Consider the following 17,121-nt stretch of genomic DNA (forward strand, 5'->3'; position numbering starts at 1 on the left):
GAAGTAAAGACTTTATGGTGGGACAATTGACGAACAGTGGACGATATTCAAAGCAATTTTTCAAAGTGCTCAGCAAAAGTATATTCCAGTGAAAAGGAAGGACTGTAGGAAAAGCAGTAATCTGCCATGGATATCTAAGAAAATAAGGGAGGCTATCAAAATTGAAAGGGAAAGCATACAAAGTGGCCAAGATCAGTTGGAAACTAGAAGATTGGGAAAGCTTTAAAGGTCAACAGAAAGCCATAAGAAGAGCTATAAGAAATAACAGATTATGAGAAAAAAAACTAGCTAAGAATATAAAGACAGATAGCCAAAGTTCCTATAAACATACAAAACAAAAAAGTGGCTAAAGTAAACATTGGTCCTTTAGAGGATGGGAAGGTGGATTTAGTCATGAGATATGAGGAAATGGCCGAGGCACTGAATAGGTATTTTGTGTCGGTCTTCACATTGGAGGACACGAATAACATGTCAGTAATTGACAAAGAGACGAAGGTAGGTGAGGACCAGGAAATAATCATTATCACGAAAGAGGTAATGTTGGGCAAACTAACAGAGTTGAGGGTAGGCATGTCTCCTGGCCTTGATGGAATGCATGGCACAATGCTAAAAAAGATGGCGGCGAGATAGCAAATGCACTGATAATTTTCCAAAATTCACTGGACTCTGGGGTAATTCTAGCAGATTGGAAAACAGCAAATGTACACCAGTGTTTAAAAAGAAAGGTAGACAAAAGATGGGGAATTATAGAGCAGTTAGCTTAACTTCTGTCGTGGGGAAAATGCCCGAGTCAATTATCAGGGAAAAAACAGCAAGACATCTAGATAGAAATTGTCCCATTGGGTAGATGCAGCGTGGGTTTATGAAGGGCAGGTCATGCTTAACAAATCTTTTGGAATTCTATGAAGACATTATGAACACGGTGGACAACGGGGACCCAGTGGATGTGGTGTACCTAGATTTCCAAAAGGGATTCAACAAGATGCCACACAAAAGGCAGCTGCATAAGACAAAGATGCAAAGTGTTACGGGCAATGTATTAGCAATGAATAGAGGATTGGTGAACCAACAGGAAGCAAAGGGCGGGGATAAATGAGTGCTATTCTGATTGGGAATCAGTAACTAGTGGTGTGCCTCAGGGATCAGTGTTGGGACCACAACTATTCACAATTTACATCGAGGATTTGGAGTTGGGGATCGCGTGTGGAGTGTCAAAATTTGCAGATGACACTAAAATGAGTAGTAGAGCAAAGTGTGCAGAGGACCGTGAAACTTTGCAAAGGGACATAGATAGTTTTAAGTGAGTGGGCAAAGGTCTGGCAGATGGAGTACAAATGTTAATAAATATGAAGTCATCCATTTTGGTAGGAACAACAGTAAAAAGGAATATTGAATGGTAAGAAATAGCAGCACACTGCTGTGCAGACTGACCTGAGTGTCTGTGTGCATGAATCACAGAAGGTTGGTCTGCAGGTGCAACAGGTAATTAAGAAGGCAAAATGGAAACTTGTCCTTCATTGCTAAAGGGATTGAGTTTAAGAGCAGAGAGGTTATGTTGCAGCTGTACAGGGTGCTGGTGAGGCCACACCTGGAGTACTGTGTGCAGTTTCTGTCTTACTTGAGAAAGGATGTACTGACACTAGAGGAGGTTCACTAGGTTGAATCCAGAGTTAAGGGGGTAGGCGTATGAGGAGAGACTGATCAGAATAGGATTACATTCATTGGAATTTAGAAGGGGGGAATCTTATAGAAACATATGAAATAATGAAGGGAATAGATAAGATAGAAGGAGAGAGGATGTTTCCAGTGGCGGGTGAAACTAGGTCAAGCAGGCATAGCCTCAAGATTATGGGTAGCAGATTTAGGACTGAACTGAGAAGGAACTTCTTCAACCGGGGGTTGTGAATCTATGGAATTTCCTGCCTAGAGAAGTAGTTGAGGCTTCCTCAGTAAATGTTTTTAAAGCTTAGACAATTTTTTGAACAGTAAAGGAATTAAGGGTTAGGGCGAGAGGCCGGGTAAGAGGAGCTAAGGCCACAAAACAATCAGCCATGATCTTGTTGAATGGCAGACCAGGCTCGGATGGCCGACTACTGCTCCTAGTTATAGAGTCATAGAGTCATAGAGATGTACAGCATGGAAACAGACCCTTCAGTCCAACCCATCCATGCCGACCAAATATCCCAACCCAATCTAGTCCCATTTGCCAGCACCCAGCCCATATCCCTCCAAACCCTTCCTATTCATATACCCATCCAAATGCCTCTTAAATGTTGCAATTGTACCAGCCTCCACCACTTCCTCTGGCAGCTCATTCCATACATGTACCACTCTCTGTGTGAAAAGGTGGCCCCATAGATCTCTTTTATATCTTTCCCCTCTCACCCTAAACCTATGCCCTCTAGTTCTGGACTCCTCAACCCCAGAGAAAGACTTTGCTTATTTACCCTATCCATGCCCCTCATAATTTTGTAAACCTCTATAAGGTCACCCCTCAGCCTCCGACGCTCCAGGGAAAACAGCCCCAGCCTGTTCAGCCTCTCCCTGTAGCTCAGATCCTTCAACACTGGCAACATCCTTGTAAATCTTTTCTGAACCCTTTCAAGTTTCACAACATCTTTCCGATAGGAGGGAGACCAGAATTGCACGCAATATTCCAACAGTGGCCTAACCAATGTCCTGTACAGCTGCAACATGTCCTCCCAACTCCTGTACTCTATACTCTGACCAATAAAGGAAAGCATACCAAACACCTTCACTATCCTATCTACCTGTGACTCCACTTTCAAGGAGCTATGAACCTGCACTCCAAGGTATCTTTGTTCAGCAACACTCCCTAGGACCTTACCATTAAGTGAATAAGTCCTGCTAAGATTTGCTTTCCCAAAATGCAGCACCATGCATTTATCTGAATTAAACTCCATCTGCCACTTCTCAGCCCATTGGCCCATCTGGTCAAGATCCTGTTGTAATCTGAGATAATCCTCTTCGCTGTCCACTACACCTCCAATTTTGGTGTCATCTGCAAACTTACTAACTGTACCTTTTATGCTCACATCCAAATCATTTATGTAAATGACAAAAAAGTAGAGGACCCAGCACCGATCCTTGTGGCACTCCACTGGTCACAGACCTCCAGTCTGAAAAACAACCCTCCACCACCACCTTCTGTCTTCTACCTTTGAGCCAATTCTGTATCCAAATGGCTAGTTCTCCCTGTATTCCATGAGATCTAACCTTGCAAATCAGTCTCCCTTGGGGAACCTTGTCCAACGCCTTACTGAAGTCCATGTAGATCACATCTACTGCTCTGCCCTCATCAATCCTCTTTGTTACTTCCTCAAAACACTCAATCAAGTTTGTGTGACATGATTTCCCACACACAAAACCATGTTGACTATCCTTGCTTTCCAAATACATAAACATCCTGTCCCTCAGGATTCCCTCCAGCAACTTGCCCACCACCGACATCAGGTTCACTGGTCTATAGTTCCCTGGCTTGTCCTTACCACCCTTCTTAAACAGTGGCACCACGTTAGCCAACCTCCAGTCTTCTGGCACCTCTATGACTTGGGTCTCCCTCCAGAGACTTGAGCATAAACCCTTCACTGAAACTTCAGTGCTGTACTGAGGAAGATAAAACATTATTATTTAAAAGCTCCCACTGTGCTATTTTGAAGAGCAGAATGTTCCCTGTGGTGCATTCTGACTGACATCCAGTCTTCAATCAAGATTATTAAGAACAAAAATTATCTGGTCATTATCACATTGTCATCTGTGTAATTTGCTGTGAACAAATTGGTTGCTGTGTTTCCCACAGTAAAACAGTGACTGCACTTCAAAAGTACTTATGTGTCTGTAAAGTGTTCTGGGATGCTCTGAAAGGCACTAAGTAAATGCAAGTCTTGTTTTTCTTTATAGCAATCAGACTAGCCTCTCTCTTACAACAGTTATGTCATCCATACCTTCTTCTGCAGTCGAACAAGTTGCTGAACTTTCAACCTCTGTCAGGAACTCAGCTTGGAGACCACTGGATGTGTTGTCCGTGGATGTGTTGCATTCTGACCCTTCATTCTCAACAGCAGCAGGTATGCCTGACTGGCAGGTGTTTTCTTTAGAGAACTGTGCCACTTTTTGCTTATAATACTTGTACTCGTTGCTTTTTGGGTCAAGTAAAAATCTTTAAAATAGAATTTTTTTTTAAAAAAGTTAGCAAATAAATCTCCCTTTTCTACTTTTCCCACTCTGGGCCAGACTTACAATTAATGACTAAATTGGAATTGAAAGCTTGTCTGAATAATAGTGCCATGAAACTATCATTGATTGCCATATTCACAAAATCTAGTTCAATAATGCCCTTCAGAAAAGGAAACCTTTTGCCCTTACCTTTTAGATTGGCCTACAATTTAATCGCAATAAAATTGCAATAATATGGTTGATTCATAATTACACTCTGGAATAACCAAGCAAGCTGCATGGTTCAAAGTCAATTAGACATGAGCAACCAATGCTGGCTTTACCAGCAGTGCTCACATTCCACAAAATAAAGAAAACAAAATGGTTTGGTTAAGTTACCCTTTCTAGATGTGAGATTCTCTTGGCTCAGAGAGTTTTAAATAATTGAATTTTCTATCCAAGATAACTGTGGATGCTTTGTTATGTGCTGTACATTCAAGATTAAGATCAATAGACCATCGACCACCAAGGGATTCAATACATGTAGAGCCAATGTCAAAGTTCAGCTATAATCTTACTGAATTCCAGAAGCAGGCTGAACGTGGTTATTCTTGCTGCTTTTTTTGTGTTCTTAAATTAAAATAGCAACATTAGAAATAACCAGCAGGTGAAGCAAGGTCAGTACAGAGAAAAACAGTTGATGGATAAAAGATCTGAAATCTCATCAGAACATTAGCATGACTCTGATAAATGTCTTTACCGGAAACATTATGTAATGTCTCACAGTCAGTATGCCAATATACCTTTACGAGCCATGATCATCATATTATCACTGGATCAAGGTTTGATCAAAGGGCAAAAAAATTGCAAGCTCCATCTTACTTGGAAGCAAGCGGAGCAGACTTGATAGCCTAATCCTGATGCTGTATCTTGTATCTTATGGTTTCATTTGAAGCATGAACTGGAACTGTGGTCCTCAGTTGTAATCTAACAGTTTATTGTTAGCCCAGACACTGATGTGCCTGTGAAAGTAACATTTGTAGATATTAATGAGGTGTATTAAACATCTATTGGATTTGTCAAACTGTATAACCCACATCTGGTTCCTCATGTTACAAGGAATAACATAAGCATTGCTGCATCATAAACCTATGAAATTCTAATAGGATTAGGCAAGGTAATCGCAGGAAGAATGACCAGGGAATCCAGAACTATTGGTCATAATATAAGGATATAGAGACTTTTAGGATTAAGATGAGAAGAAATTTCTTCTTCCGGAGAGCAGTGAGTCTCTGGAATTCTCTGCCACAGATAGTGGTTGAGGCCAAAACATTGAATGTTTTTGAGAAGGAGTTAGATATTTTTCTTTCGGGCTAAAGGGACCAAAGTATATAGGGAGAAAGTGGGAACAAGGTACTGAGTTGGATGAACAGTTGAATGGTGAAGCAAGTCTGAAGGGCTGAATAGCTTTCACTTGCTCCTACTTTCTATGTTGCTATCAGGTAAAGATACCCTGCTGGAGGCAAAGCCCACATCCTAGTTATCAGCAGTGCAGATATTTGGTAAGTGATTGAAAACAAACTAGGCAACAGTTCCAAACACCAGAGAAATCAGACTAAAAGCAGCATCAGTTCTGAGATGACAGATAGTTCTGTAAGTCTGTAGATATGGCATTGATCAGCTAGAAAACAGATCAAATTTATTTTAAATAAAATCATAGTTCCTTCAGAATGCAAGAAGTTTCCAGGAGTCCTTTTCCTTAAAGCATAAAAGACTGAAGTTACCAATACAATCAACATCAAATGCTACAGACCCTTATCAATGAGTTCTCTTTCTTTGAAAATAAAATCAAGAGCTCGAAGTTCTGATTTTTAAAAGGTGGCATTGAAATGACTCCGAAAGTACAGCCACACAACCCTCTTACAAGAAATATCACTTAAAAACACTACTAAAATACTTTCTACACTGAGAAGACTTACCTGTTGATTCTTGGTTGATTCCAACATTTGAAATCATTCGAAATCAGTGTAAAGATAGAAGAAAAACCACTTGACATAATCTCTCCACACATACATAACTTATCACCAGAACATAAAAGTAAAAGCTTACAATTTTTAAACCACAAGTGTGGTTCTTAAAGAGACCAAGGTCAGTGAAGGAGAAAATTTTAGAAAAATAGAAAGGCAACAGAAGCACAAAGTAGAAAACTAAAAGGAGGGAGAAGTAAAACCAGTAAAAGGAACAAACAAAAATTGCACTGCACTCAACTTAGGGAAAAGAAGCAGAAGCCTCCAAAGAGGAATGGAAGGCAAACACTTACTTGTGGACTAAGTATCTAGTGACTCCACCACTGAATTTACTCTTCTTCTCTTGGCATTTTTAAGTGATTGAAGATTTTAGGAAGGTTGAACTCATTAGTTGCAGGCCTGCTGGTGGTTAGTCAAACAAACTCTCCGACAGTGGGTACAAGTGAACCAGAAGAGCAGAGTAGGCCATTTGGTCCATTGAGAATGCTCTGCCATTCAATGAGATCACAGCTGATCTGATAATCCTCAATTCAACTTTCTTGCCTTTTCCTCATAACTCTTGATTCCCTTACTAATTAAAAATCTATTTCTTGAATACAATTAGGAACCCAGCCTTGACAACCCTCCATGGTAAACAATTCCACAGATTCACTACTCTGAGAAGAAATTCCTCGTCTTTTCAAATGGACGACCCCGTACTTTGAGATTATGCCCTCTGGTTCTAGATTCTACCACAAGAGGAAACAATCTTTCCTCATCTAACTTGTCTAGCCACAGAAGAATCTTGTATCTTTCAATAATGTGCCTCGCATTCTTAAGATTTAGTAGCTACTGGGGACAATTAGATCTACCCTTCTCCTCTTGTTTGCTATCATGCTGGCTCTTTGCTCAGTCTCAATGGCCTCCTTAGCACTTCTTACATAGTATCTCCAGGGATTGCCACACATGACCCATACGTGCCACTGGCAATGGCTGATCTGCCACATATATACCAGGGTACAGCTCTCATACCATCTTGCATAGATGACGGTCATCCACCCAGGCAATGTGACCCTCTCAATGCAATTAACTCTCTCATACGATGGTCTCAATGCTGAACTTCAATGTTATATAAGGTCAGTGCAGAGGCAGCCCTGATGGAAATATCGAGAAGGTATACACAACAGTGGTACAGAACCAGTGATTCAGTGCCATGCAGAACCGTGGTGAGGACTATACTTTGTAGACTTTTGTGCTTGATCAGTGCTCCGTAGTTAGTTGCTCCACTCTTGCTTATAGAGTTCATTGGAAATTGTGTTGGAGCAAGGTCAAGGGGCTAAATGGCCTACTTCTACTCCTAATTGTATGCTAGAGTAATATCCTTTTCAAAACAAGATTTGAAGCATGGATATTTAGTATCATCACTAGCAGTCCCTTAGAGATGAAGATGACTCTCTTCCACTCGCTGGGTGAGTCCATAGGTAGCTATACAGTCCAATGCGGCTTCTGTAGACTCTGCTGCACTTGGGGTAGGTGTGGTAGCGCTTTGGCCTGGCTTCTGCTTTTTCCTGACAAAGTCTCAATGTGTTTGACGCCTTCCTAAAATGCTCCTCCATGTTGGACGGCCTTTGGCCAGTGATTCCCAGGTGTCTGGAGAAGTGTGGCATTCCCGCAATGAAGTCTTGAGGGTATCACTGAAGTGCTTCCTCTGTTCCCCTAGAGTTCACCTGCTGTTTCAGAGCTGGGAGTAGAGCAACTGCTTGGGGAGTCTCACGTTGTTCATGCAGCCATTGTGCCTAGCCAATCAAGGGTGGTCAGTACCTCAATGCTGTCGATGTTGGTCTAGTCGACGACGCTGGTGTTGCTGCATCTGTCCTCCCAGCAGGCAGCATTGGTGATTCTGCTCCGACACCTTGAGATGTCTGCTGTAGACAGACCACGTCTCAGACCAATAAACAAGAGCAGGAACTACCACAGCTCTGTAAAACCATGATTTTGGTGTTGGATCTGATGTTGTCATCTTCAAATACCCTTTTCCTCAGACAAGCGAAGGCTGCGCTAGCTCACTAGAGTTATGGATCTCTTCATCCATAACTGCTTTAGTCAGCAGGACATGCCCAAGGAATTGGAAGTGGCCAGCGTTCTCTAAGACCTCCCTGTGGACCTTGATGATCGGCAATGCCAGGTCAGGTTGGTTGAGGATCTTTGTCTTGCAGATGTTCATGGTGAGATCCATGCTCTTATATGCCTCCCTAAAGGTGCTGATGATGGTCTGGAATTTGTCTTCTGAATTTGCACATGCACAAGCATCATCCACGTACTGCAGCTCAGTGACAGTGGTTTAAGTTACTTTGACTTTGGCTTGAAGACAGTGGAGGTTGAACAATTTCCTGCTGGTTCTGTAGGTTAGCTCCACTCCAGTTATGAACTGGTCAGTGATGAGGTGAAGCTTTGCAGCGAGGTAGATCGAGAACAGCTATCACGCAGTGAAAATCATGTCTGTTGTGTCCCTCCATAGCTGGAAGCCGCAGTGTGATTCCTCAGCCACAGGGAGGAGACAGTTGAAGTAGACCATGGCGATGACTTTTCCAACGGTCGACTGCAAGAAGATTCCCCTGTAGTTATCACAGTTGGATTTGTTCCCTTTTTTGAAAACGCTCACATCTGTGGCATCTTGGAGCTTTCCTTGGATGCCACCTTCCTTCTGATAAGGCAGACAAGGGTTTTGGATGTAGGTTTGCTCGCTGAGCTGAAAGGTTCATTTCTAGACGTTTCGTTACCTTACTAGGTAACATCTTCAGTGTACCTCATGCAAAGCAATGCTGAAAATTCCTGCTTTCTATTTATATGTTTGTGTTTCTTTGGGTTGGTGATGTCATTTCCGGTGGTGAAGTCACTTCCTGTTCCTTTTCTCAGGGGGTGATAGATGGAGCCTAACTCGATGGGTTTGTTGATAGAGTTCCAGTTGGAATGCTGTGCTTCTAGGAATTCTCGTGTGTGTCTTAGTTTGGCTTGTCCTAGGATGGATGTATTGTCCCAGTCGAAGTAGTGTCCATCCTCATCCTCATATGTTAGGATATTAGTGAGAGAGGGTCATGTCTTTTTGTGGTTAGTTGGTGTTCATGTATCCTGGTGGCTAGTTTTCTGCCTGTTTGTCCAATGTAGTGTTTGTTACAGTCCTTGCACAGTATTTTGTAAATGACATTAGTTTTGCTCATTGTCTGTATAGGGTCTTTCAAGTTCATTAGCTGCTGTTTTAGTGTGTTGGTGGGTTTGTGGGCTACCATGATGCCAAGGGGTCTGAGTAGTCTGGCAGTCATTTCCAACATGTCTTTGATGTAGGGGAGAGTGGCTAGGGTTTCTGGACGTGTTTTGTCTGCTTGTTTGGGTTTGTTGCTGAGAAATCGGCAGACTGTGTTCATTGGATGCCCATTCTGCCCAAAGACATGCACGAGAATTCCTAGAAGCATGGCATTCCAAACAGAACTCTATCAACAAACACATCAAGTTAGACCCCATCTACCACCCCCTGAGAAAAGGAACAGGAAGTGACTTCACCACAGGGAATGACATCACCAACTCAAAGAAACCCAAACATATAAATAGAAAGCCGGAATTTTCAGCATTGCTTTACATGAGGTACACTGAAAATGTTACCTAATAAGGTAACGAAACGTCTGGAAATGAACATTTCAGCTCAGCGAGCAAACCTACATCCAAAACCCCGACCCGAGCTACAAATCTTCTCAAACCTTGCGCAGACAAGGGTGCGTAGCTACTGCAGGAGCTCATTGCCTCCACAATTCAATGCCATCTAGCAGAAAAATCTAAAGAGCTCACTACATTTAGCACACCATCTGGATAGTACTGGTTCCGATGGTTAGTTGGGCTCTAGGTTTGTTAAGACATATTCCAGTAGCGCTTAGATAGGATTACAGAAAATACAGCTGGTTGCCTTTGTGTTGCTTTTTAAATCATGGTCATAATAGCAGAGATGGGATAGCAGAACCAGAACCTTCACCCATTGATGAATGTGTAATGACACGACTGACATTGAAAAGCACCATCAGCAGCCAGATGAGATTCTTTGGATTCATTGACTTCCACTCACGGAATCCATCCTGATCCAGGTAAGATTGAGAATGCTTCCCCAAGGCTGACCCCACAAGATAAAGAAGATCTATGATGTTTCCTCAGGATTTTTCAGCTTCCTCTCAGCTTTGTGGAACAAACATCTCTGCTGACAGACTTCCCCTCCATGAGACAAGACACATAGACATCTTTGATTCTCTCAAGCAGGTTCTTTCAGCTAAATCTTGCCTACTGCAGTTCTTCAACCCCAAGAAAGTCACAATTCTTGAAGTGGATGCATTACAAAAAGGCCTGGGTGTGTGTACTCTGTAGAGTGAGAAAACTATTTATTTTGATTTGAAAACCTTGTCTTTGGCACCGGCCAACTATTGCAATATGGAGCATGAGGTACTAGTTCTAGTGTTTGGCATTATAAAGGTTTCAGAGATACTTACTTAGCAAGAAATTCATAATTGAAACAGATTATAGGCCACCAGAAATTGGCTGTAAACCACTAATGAATGCACAACCACATCGGTTTTCAGTTGAAGAGATGCAGACATTTGATTTTGAAGACAGAGATAAGACTGGGATCAGGTGGATTAAGTCTGACACATCGAGCAGATTATCCAACATACACACAATCCAAGATATTCTTTTTGATCTAGATGATGATGCTCTAGGTTATGAAGTTGAAGACGTTTTCAAGAGTGATTTTTTCCCCAACGGCCAGAGACAGTATCAGCAGTTGGCAAATGGTGAATATAAGCAACTACAAGAGATGCAAAAGACTACTAGACAGGGTGACTTGACAGTTTTAAAAGAAGTAGCTGAGAAGATTTGTTCATTCTTACAAAACAGACACAAACTTAGTATATCATGGCAAGATATTTTCAGGAGAAAGTGAGGGCTGCAGATGCTGGAGATCAGAGCTGAAAATGTGTTGCTGGAAAAGCGCAGCAGGTCAGGCAGCATCCAAGGAACAGGAGAATCGACGTTTCGGGCAGGGGCAAACAAGTCCTAATATCAAAAGCATTATGCCAAGATATCATGTCCATATTACACCAGGGACACACAGGTATTGAACTCACAGCTGGCACATGAATCTGTGTCCTGGACAGGGATGAAAAAGGATATTCAATGCCTCATGAATGCATGAGGCATGAAAATATACCGACCTGAGCACTGGACAAAGCGGCTACATCCATTCAATATTCCATCCAGTCCTTGAATGAATGCAGTAACAGACCTATTCTCAGTGCATAGGGAGGATTGCAACCTTGTGACTGATCACTTCTCCAAATTTCCCAACTTTTGGTGACTTAGCAACATAACAAGCATGATCTTTGTTGACATAGTGCACGGTGTCTTGAAGTAAATAATTTTGAACGACTGACCACAATAAATTGGCAAATTCTTTAAAGACCAAGATGAGAGTGACCCTTATTCCATTATCACCCCACTGTACATGATTAACCGGTTTAACAGAATGTATGCTAAATACGTCAAGTCTATGATCATTAAACATTGGGCAACAAAACAAGATTTTTGCATTATATTGCAGCATTTTTGTGCAATACCAGTTGAGAAGGGAATCACCAACCCAGCACTGTGCTTGGAAGGCAAGTGCACGCAACCTTACTAACAACCAACTGTCTAACTATTCCGATACACATTCTTCTTCATAGACTGAGGAGAATGAATGAGATATATGGAGGAAGAGTAGGTTGAGAACTGTCAAAACTGACCTCTGGACAGAATGCATATTCGAAAGACCAATACCTGATACCAGCAAATGTTTCTAAAATATGCAATCAGCCAAGTTCGTCCAAAGTTTTACTAATCACGATGCTATATTGCAAAAGAACAAAAGCCTGTTGAGACAAATGAATGACACACCATTCATGCACAAAGACAGCAAGAAAGAAAACTCCAACAACAATACTGAGTGACAGCAACGAGCAGCAAGACAACCAAGACATCGAACCAATGCAACAGAGAACACGTATCTCCAGACTGGTATACAATCACCATATCAGAGGGAGATATAAAACCTCCAAACCAGAACACCTAATTTTGAAATGCTAGTCTTATGAACTTTATTTTACTCTTTTGTATAAATACTGAATTGACAACAAATGTCTATGTACATCACATATATGTGTTTGACACAATTCTTTTATCTTTTGGAAAAAAGATTTTGTCTTTGTCTTATGTCTCACTGTCAGTACACAGTTAAGAGACATGCTCATTGTATTATCGTTATAGCACAGCATATGACGTGAAGGTTTAACAGTCTCTGGCAGCATCTTACTCGACATTACCTGAAGTACGGCACCTTTATAGAAGTGTGCTGGTCAGTTGTAGTTGAGTAGCTTAATGCTAGCCTGGACACTGATGTGTCTGCGAATATAATACATATTATATTATGTATAAGTGAAATGGAATAAATGTCTGTTGGATCCTTTGACACCATGTTATCCACACATAGTTCTTTATGCTATGAGGACTAATATGAACATTGCCACATCAGGAAAAGATATCCTATTGGAGGCAAATCCATATCAGTTAAATTTGTTTTACTCTCCACAGATGCTGCCTCACCTGCTGAATATTTCCAACACTTCTTTTATTTTTATTTCAGATTTTAATACTGTGGAATTTTGCTTTTGGCTTATGTTCTGTAGTTGTCCTTACCCATATTTGAAGTCCTCTTTCTTGTGCTGGATGACTGCTTTCTCTGCTGCTTCACCCTTCTCTGCTACAAACATCGCCAGTTTATCAATAATGGTCTTGACCTGTGAGTCTTCTGGAGGGTGGACACTCTCATCAGCTGTTGATGGTGCACCTTTCTCTGCCATGCTCTGGTCAATGTCGTCGGTTGGTGTTGTCTTCTGTTCATTGCTGTTATCTGGCGCTGAAGAAACTGTTTCTGGCTGCTTGCTGGCTTTGGCATCTGCCAAAGATGAAGCTTAAAAAAACACAACAGTTCAAACCATTTCTGTGGAAGAAGGTGAGCTAACTTGAGGCCACACTGGAATCTCAAAACAGCAAAAAATAAGAGGGCAGAAACTGGAAGAACAACTTTCCAGCTTTCCTTGCAATTGGAGCAAAATTGAAACATAAATTTCACTTCTCAGTTATTCAGCCTTCTGTGACAAAAGCAGCTAGTGCAAAGTGCACTCTCTGGTACTTACTGAGAGAGTGTCCATACAGTCAACTGGTGGAGACAGTAGGTACCAGCCAGGCCAACAACCGGGCAGAGAAGGAGTGAAACCTTAATTCATTGTCGTTCATCGTTCCAGAGTCTTGTCTGATCAATAGCATTCAACTAAATTCATTTGTAACCTTGTAATTTTGGCACATTTAAAACAATGACTTTTGACAATATATTGTGAGGGCCAGTTGCCCAAGTGGTTTGCATGTATTTCAGAATAATACCAACAGCATGGGATTTGGTTCATATTCAGGAATCAGCCTCCTCACTTTGCCCCGGCAGGGGAAAGCAATGGTAAACAGCTGGTGACAAAAACTGCTAAGAAAATGGCTTGGGATCAGCAATGATACAAGGACCTGTCTTTGGGCAGAGCACATGTAAACGAGTAAATGAACAATATATTGTATTCACAAATTTAATTCAAGCTGTGTACCTATTATAAAATATTACAAACTGGTAGAGATGAATTGGCGTACTTACTTTTTGAAGGCTTGATTGCTGCATCTTTCTTTGACTGTTCATCCACTTTTGACACAAATTTACTGGAACAAGAAACCTGGCTATGTAATGGGGGGAGGTAGATTTGCTCCACTCGGTTCTTCAGCTCATTTGTGTATTTGTTTCCAAACAGCTGATTGCTTTCCAGGTTCACGAAATAATCATACTTCGGAGCCACTGAGATCAGCCCAGTCTTGCGCAACAGATTTTTCCTTCTTTCTTCGCTGACAAAAGCAAAGATTTGCCCAATGAATACCATTGCTTGCCGGCAAGCTGTAACTGCATGCTCTAGCTCACTGGCAATTTCGTTAGGGGCCTGTGAACTTTGCGACTTAGAGCTCTGCTCATGGTTACTGCTTACTACAAGAAGCGGACCTATACATTCCAGCAGCTTGCTTTGTATCTCTTGCAAAAGAGATTCTTCTTGATGAACAATATCATCCAACTCTAACCTACTTGTAATGACATTCTTCCTTATCAATAGAGATACAAAAGAGTTATCGATCACAGGGTATGTGAGGCCTAAGTGTGCCACTAATGTTGAATCACAGATATCATGATGTTGCTTTGCCATCAAGCATTGGAAAGCTGTTGCTACCTTAGAATAGGTATCTGTATTGGGATCAAACTTCTTTTTTGTGGAATGGTCAACAGCAACACTGTGAAAATCAGCCCATTTTATGATTTGCTGTCCCAGTTCCATTTGACTACCTAGAGCGGACATATTTCCCAATGAATACAAATGAACTGAAGAGTCTGAGGAAACATTTTCATAAGTGGTCACTGGCATGCTGGACACAGAAGAACCCACTAAACCAGCTGGGGCTGTCCCTAGAAGACCAGGAGCCGTCCCTAGAAGACCAGGGGCTGTTCCTAGAAGACCAGGAGCAGCCCCTAGAAGACCAGGGGCAGCCCCAAGAAGACCAGGAGCTGTACCTAGAAGGCCAGGGGCTCTGCCTAGAAGGCCCGGAGCCCTCCCCAGAAGGCCATGACGCCCTTGAACCTTTGGACGCTTAAGCAAAGGTCCTTTTGTATTTTTAGGAGGCACTTTAGGAAAAGAAGGACCTCTTCTGGAGGCTTCTATGTTTTTACGAAGAGAACTCCGTTGGTTCAAACGAGGGTTATAATCCTCAGCTGCATGGAACCCATCTGTGGATGTAGTGGACTGATAAATAGAAGAATCCATTTGAGAGCAATCCCTGGATGGGTCTCTCCAGGATGTGTGTGAGGGATCATTCTTACTAGCTGCCATACGCCGGGCATTATCAATAACATTACTTAATAACTTGTATAACTCTGCATCTGGTGCCTTAACAGGACTTCTGGATCTGGGGTTTGATCCTTGATCTCTGGTCTCATTACCAGGGGTCCAGGATCTCCTGTGTGTTTCTGAATGTCCCGCTGTATCAACAGGGTTTTGGGATCTATTGTATACATTTAGACCATCTCTGCCACTGGGGCTTTGGGATCGCCTATAGAATTGGTAATCTCTTGAGTCATTAACTGAACTTTGAGACTGCCAATTATTTGGGCTTGTTTGTCTTCTGTATGAGCCTGACCGATCTCTAGACTCAACGGGGCTCACTGATCTTCTGTACATTCCAGATCCTCTCATGGAAGGACTGTCATTGGAATTTACTGATCTTCCAAACGGCCCTGGATCCCCACTGGGTTCAATAGGGCCCCTTAAATTGTTATACTGTGAACGTCGATCATCTCTCTCATGGTGATCCAAGAAATTTTCTCTTGATGAAGATGAATAGGAAGCATCATCATAATATCTTCTATGGTCTTCAGAAGGCATTTCTGCCTGACTGGACATATTCCTCCATCTCTCCGATCTGTGAGATGGAGATTCATAGTCACCATAGGGAAGGCCATCGTATTGTGTATTTTCTTCATAAGATTCCCTGGGATATCGCCTGGGTGCATAGTTGAGCATTTCTTCAATGGCAGAGAGGGGAAGAAAGGAAGAAAAAAAGTGTTTAGCTCTTTTATTAAAATTGAAACAATGTTTTATAAATAGTTGTAATCTATATTTCATGTAAAAGCTAATGTATTAGAGATCACTTGGGCATGCTGATAACGCCACAAAGATCAGAAAGACATGATGGGTTTTTAACCACAAAATGCACCTGACTAACTGCTTTTGGGAAATCCAACATAATCCAAGAAATGCAAGTGAGAAAAACAGGAACTATTTGTCCTTTCAACAAGGACATGCATGTCCTTTTCAAGATACTAAACAATGAGAGACTCTCAAATCTTTTGTACATTGGGCTTGACGATGTATGGTGAATGGAGGTATGAAATGCCCTGACACAAACTCATTTGCTGGAGTTGAGGGTATCAGCTTGGAAAAGGCCAATTTTAGACAAAGGTATTCTGGATCATATTAGCCAAGATACCCTGGCCATTTACAATCCACTCACCCAGCACCAAATTCAGCATTGCAAATTCCAAATTCTCTCCTTTGTAACTCACAAAAGGCAGCGTTGTGTAGGGTCAAAGGTGGGTTGCAAGTTCATGTGGCAGCATCTCCAACACACTCATGTGGCTTAATTTATCCTTTGGCTAAAAGGTGAATGTGTAGATGACTAAAGGGCTGCCATCTAAACCAGTCCTTGCAGGTCAACCAAGGAAATGATCTTGTGAGATATTCCAAAACTTGTCATTCCCAATGATGTCTTCAGTCTTCTTGGGAGTCTCTGCTGACTCCTTAAGAAAAGTCAGATAATGCTTTCAATTGTGACATACAAGTATAAAGAACTTGCAGAGTAGCCGAAACATAAGAATTCGGAGGAAGTATCCTGTGTGCAAGGTACCAATTAAGGAAAGAAAAGTGCATTTCTTTAATGCTTTTCATCACTTTGGCAACACATTCTGATTGGTACCAAGACAAAAATCTGAATATAATATTTTGCTATTTAAAAGTCACAAATTAATGCTGGTAAATTTGTGCTGATAGCATAGTTCTGTGGTCAATGTTGTCCTTCAAAAAAATATACTGGCGATGTGCAGGTAAAACGTTCAGTGAGGATTTGTGGAGAAGTGAATTTATCCTGCTCAGAGATGACCATGAAAGATGAGTTGTGTTTTGCACACATTATCTGATAATTTCAATAGTACCTTTCATGACCGTAGGATGCCCCA

General features: G+C 41.7%; 1 protein-coding gene across 1 annotated transcript in view; it reads right to left on the minus strand.

Moving 5' to 3' along the window:
- LOC122565500 (SURP and G-patch domain-containing protein 2-like) overlaps nucleotides 1-17,121 on the minus strand; it is a 39,017-nt gene that overhangs the window by 14,361 nt on the left and 7,535 nt on the right. The window contains exons 2-4 of the mRNA XM_043721537.2: nucleotides 13,951-15,912; nucleotides 12,951-13,224; nucleotides 3,966-4,180 (exon numbers count right to left, since the gene is read on the minus strand). Coding sequence (XP_043577472.1) covers nucleotides 3,966-4,180; nucleotides 12,951-13,224; nucleotides 13,951-15,912 — 2,451 coding nt within the window. The remainder of the gene's footprint in view (nucleotides 1-3,965; nucleotides 4,181-12,950; nucleotides 13,225-13,950; nucleotides 15,913-17,121) is intronic.

This window comes from Chiloscyllium plagiosum, unplaced genomic scaffold, assembly GCF_037043375.1.
Source record: "Chiloscyllium plagiosum isolate Xiang-an unplaced genomic scaffold, Cpla_swu_hap1 HiC_scaffold_28, whole genome shotgun sequence".
In the NCBI taxonomy this organism is placed as follows: domain Eukaryota; kingdom Metazoa; phylum Chordata; class Chondrichthyes; order Orectolobiformes; family Hemiscylliidae; genus Chiloscyllium; species Chiloscyllium plagiosum.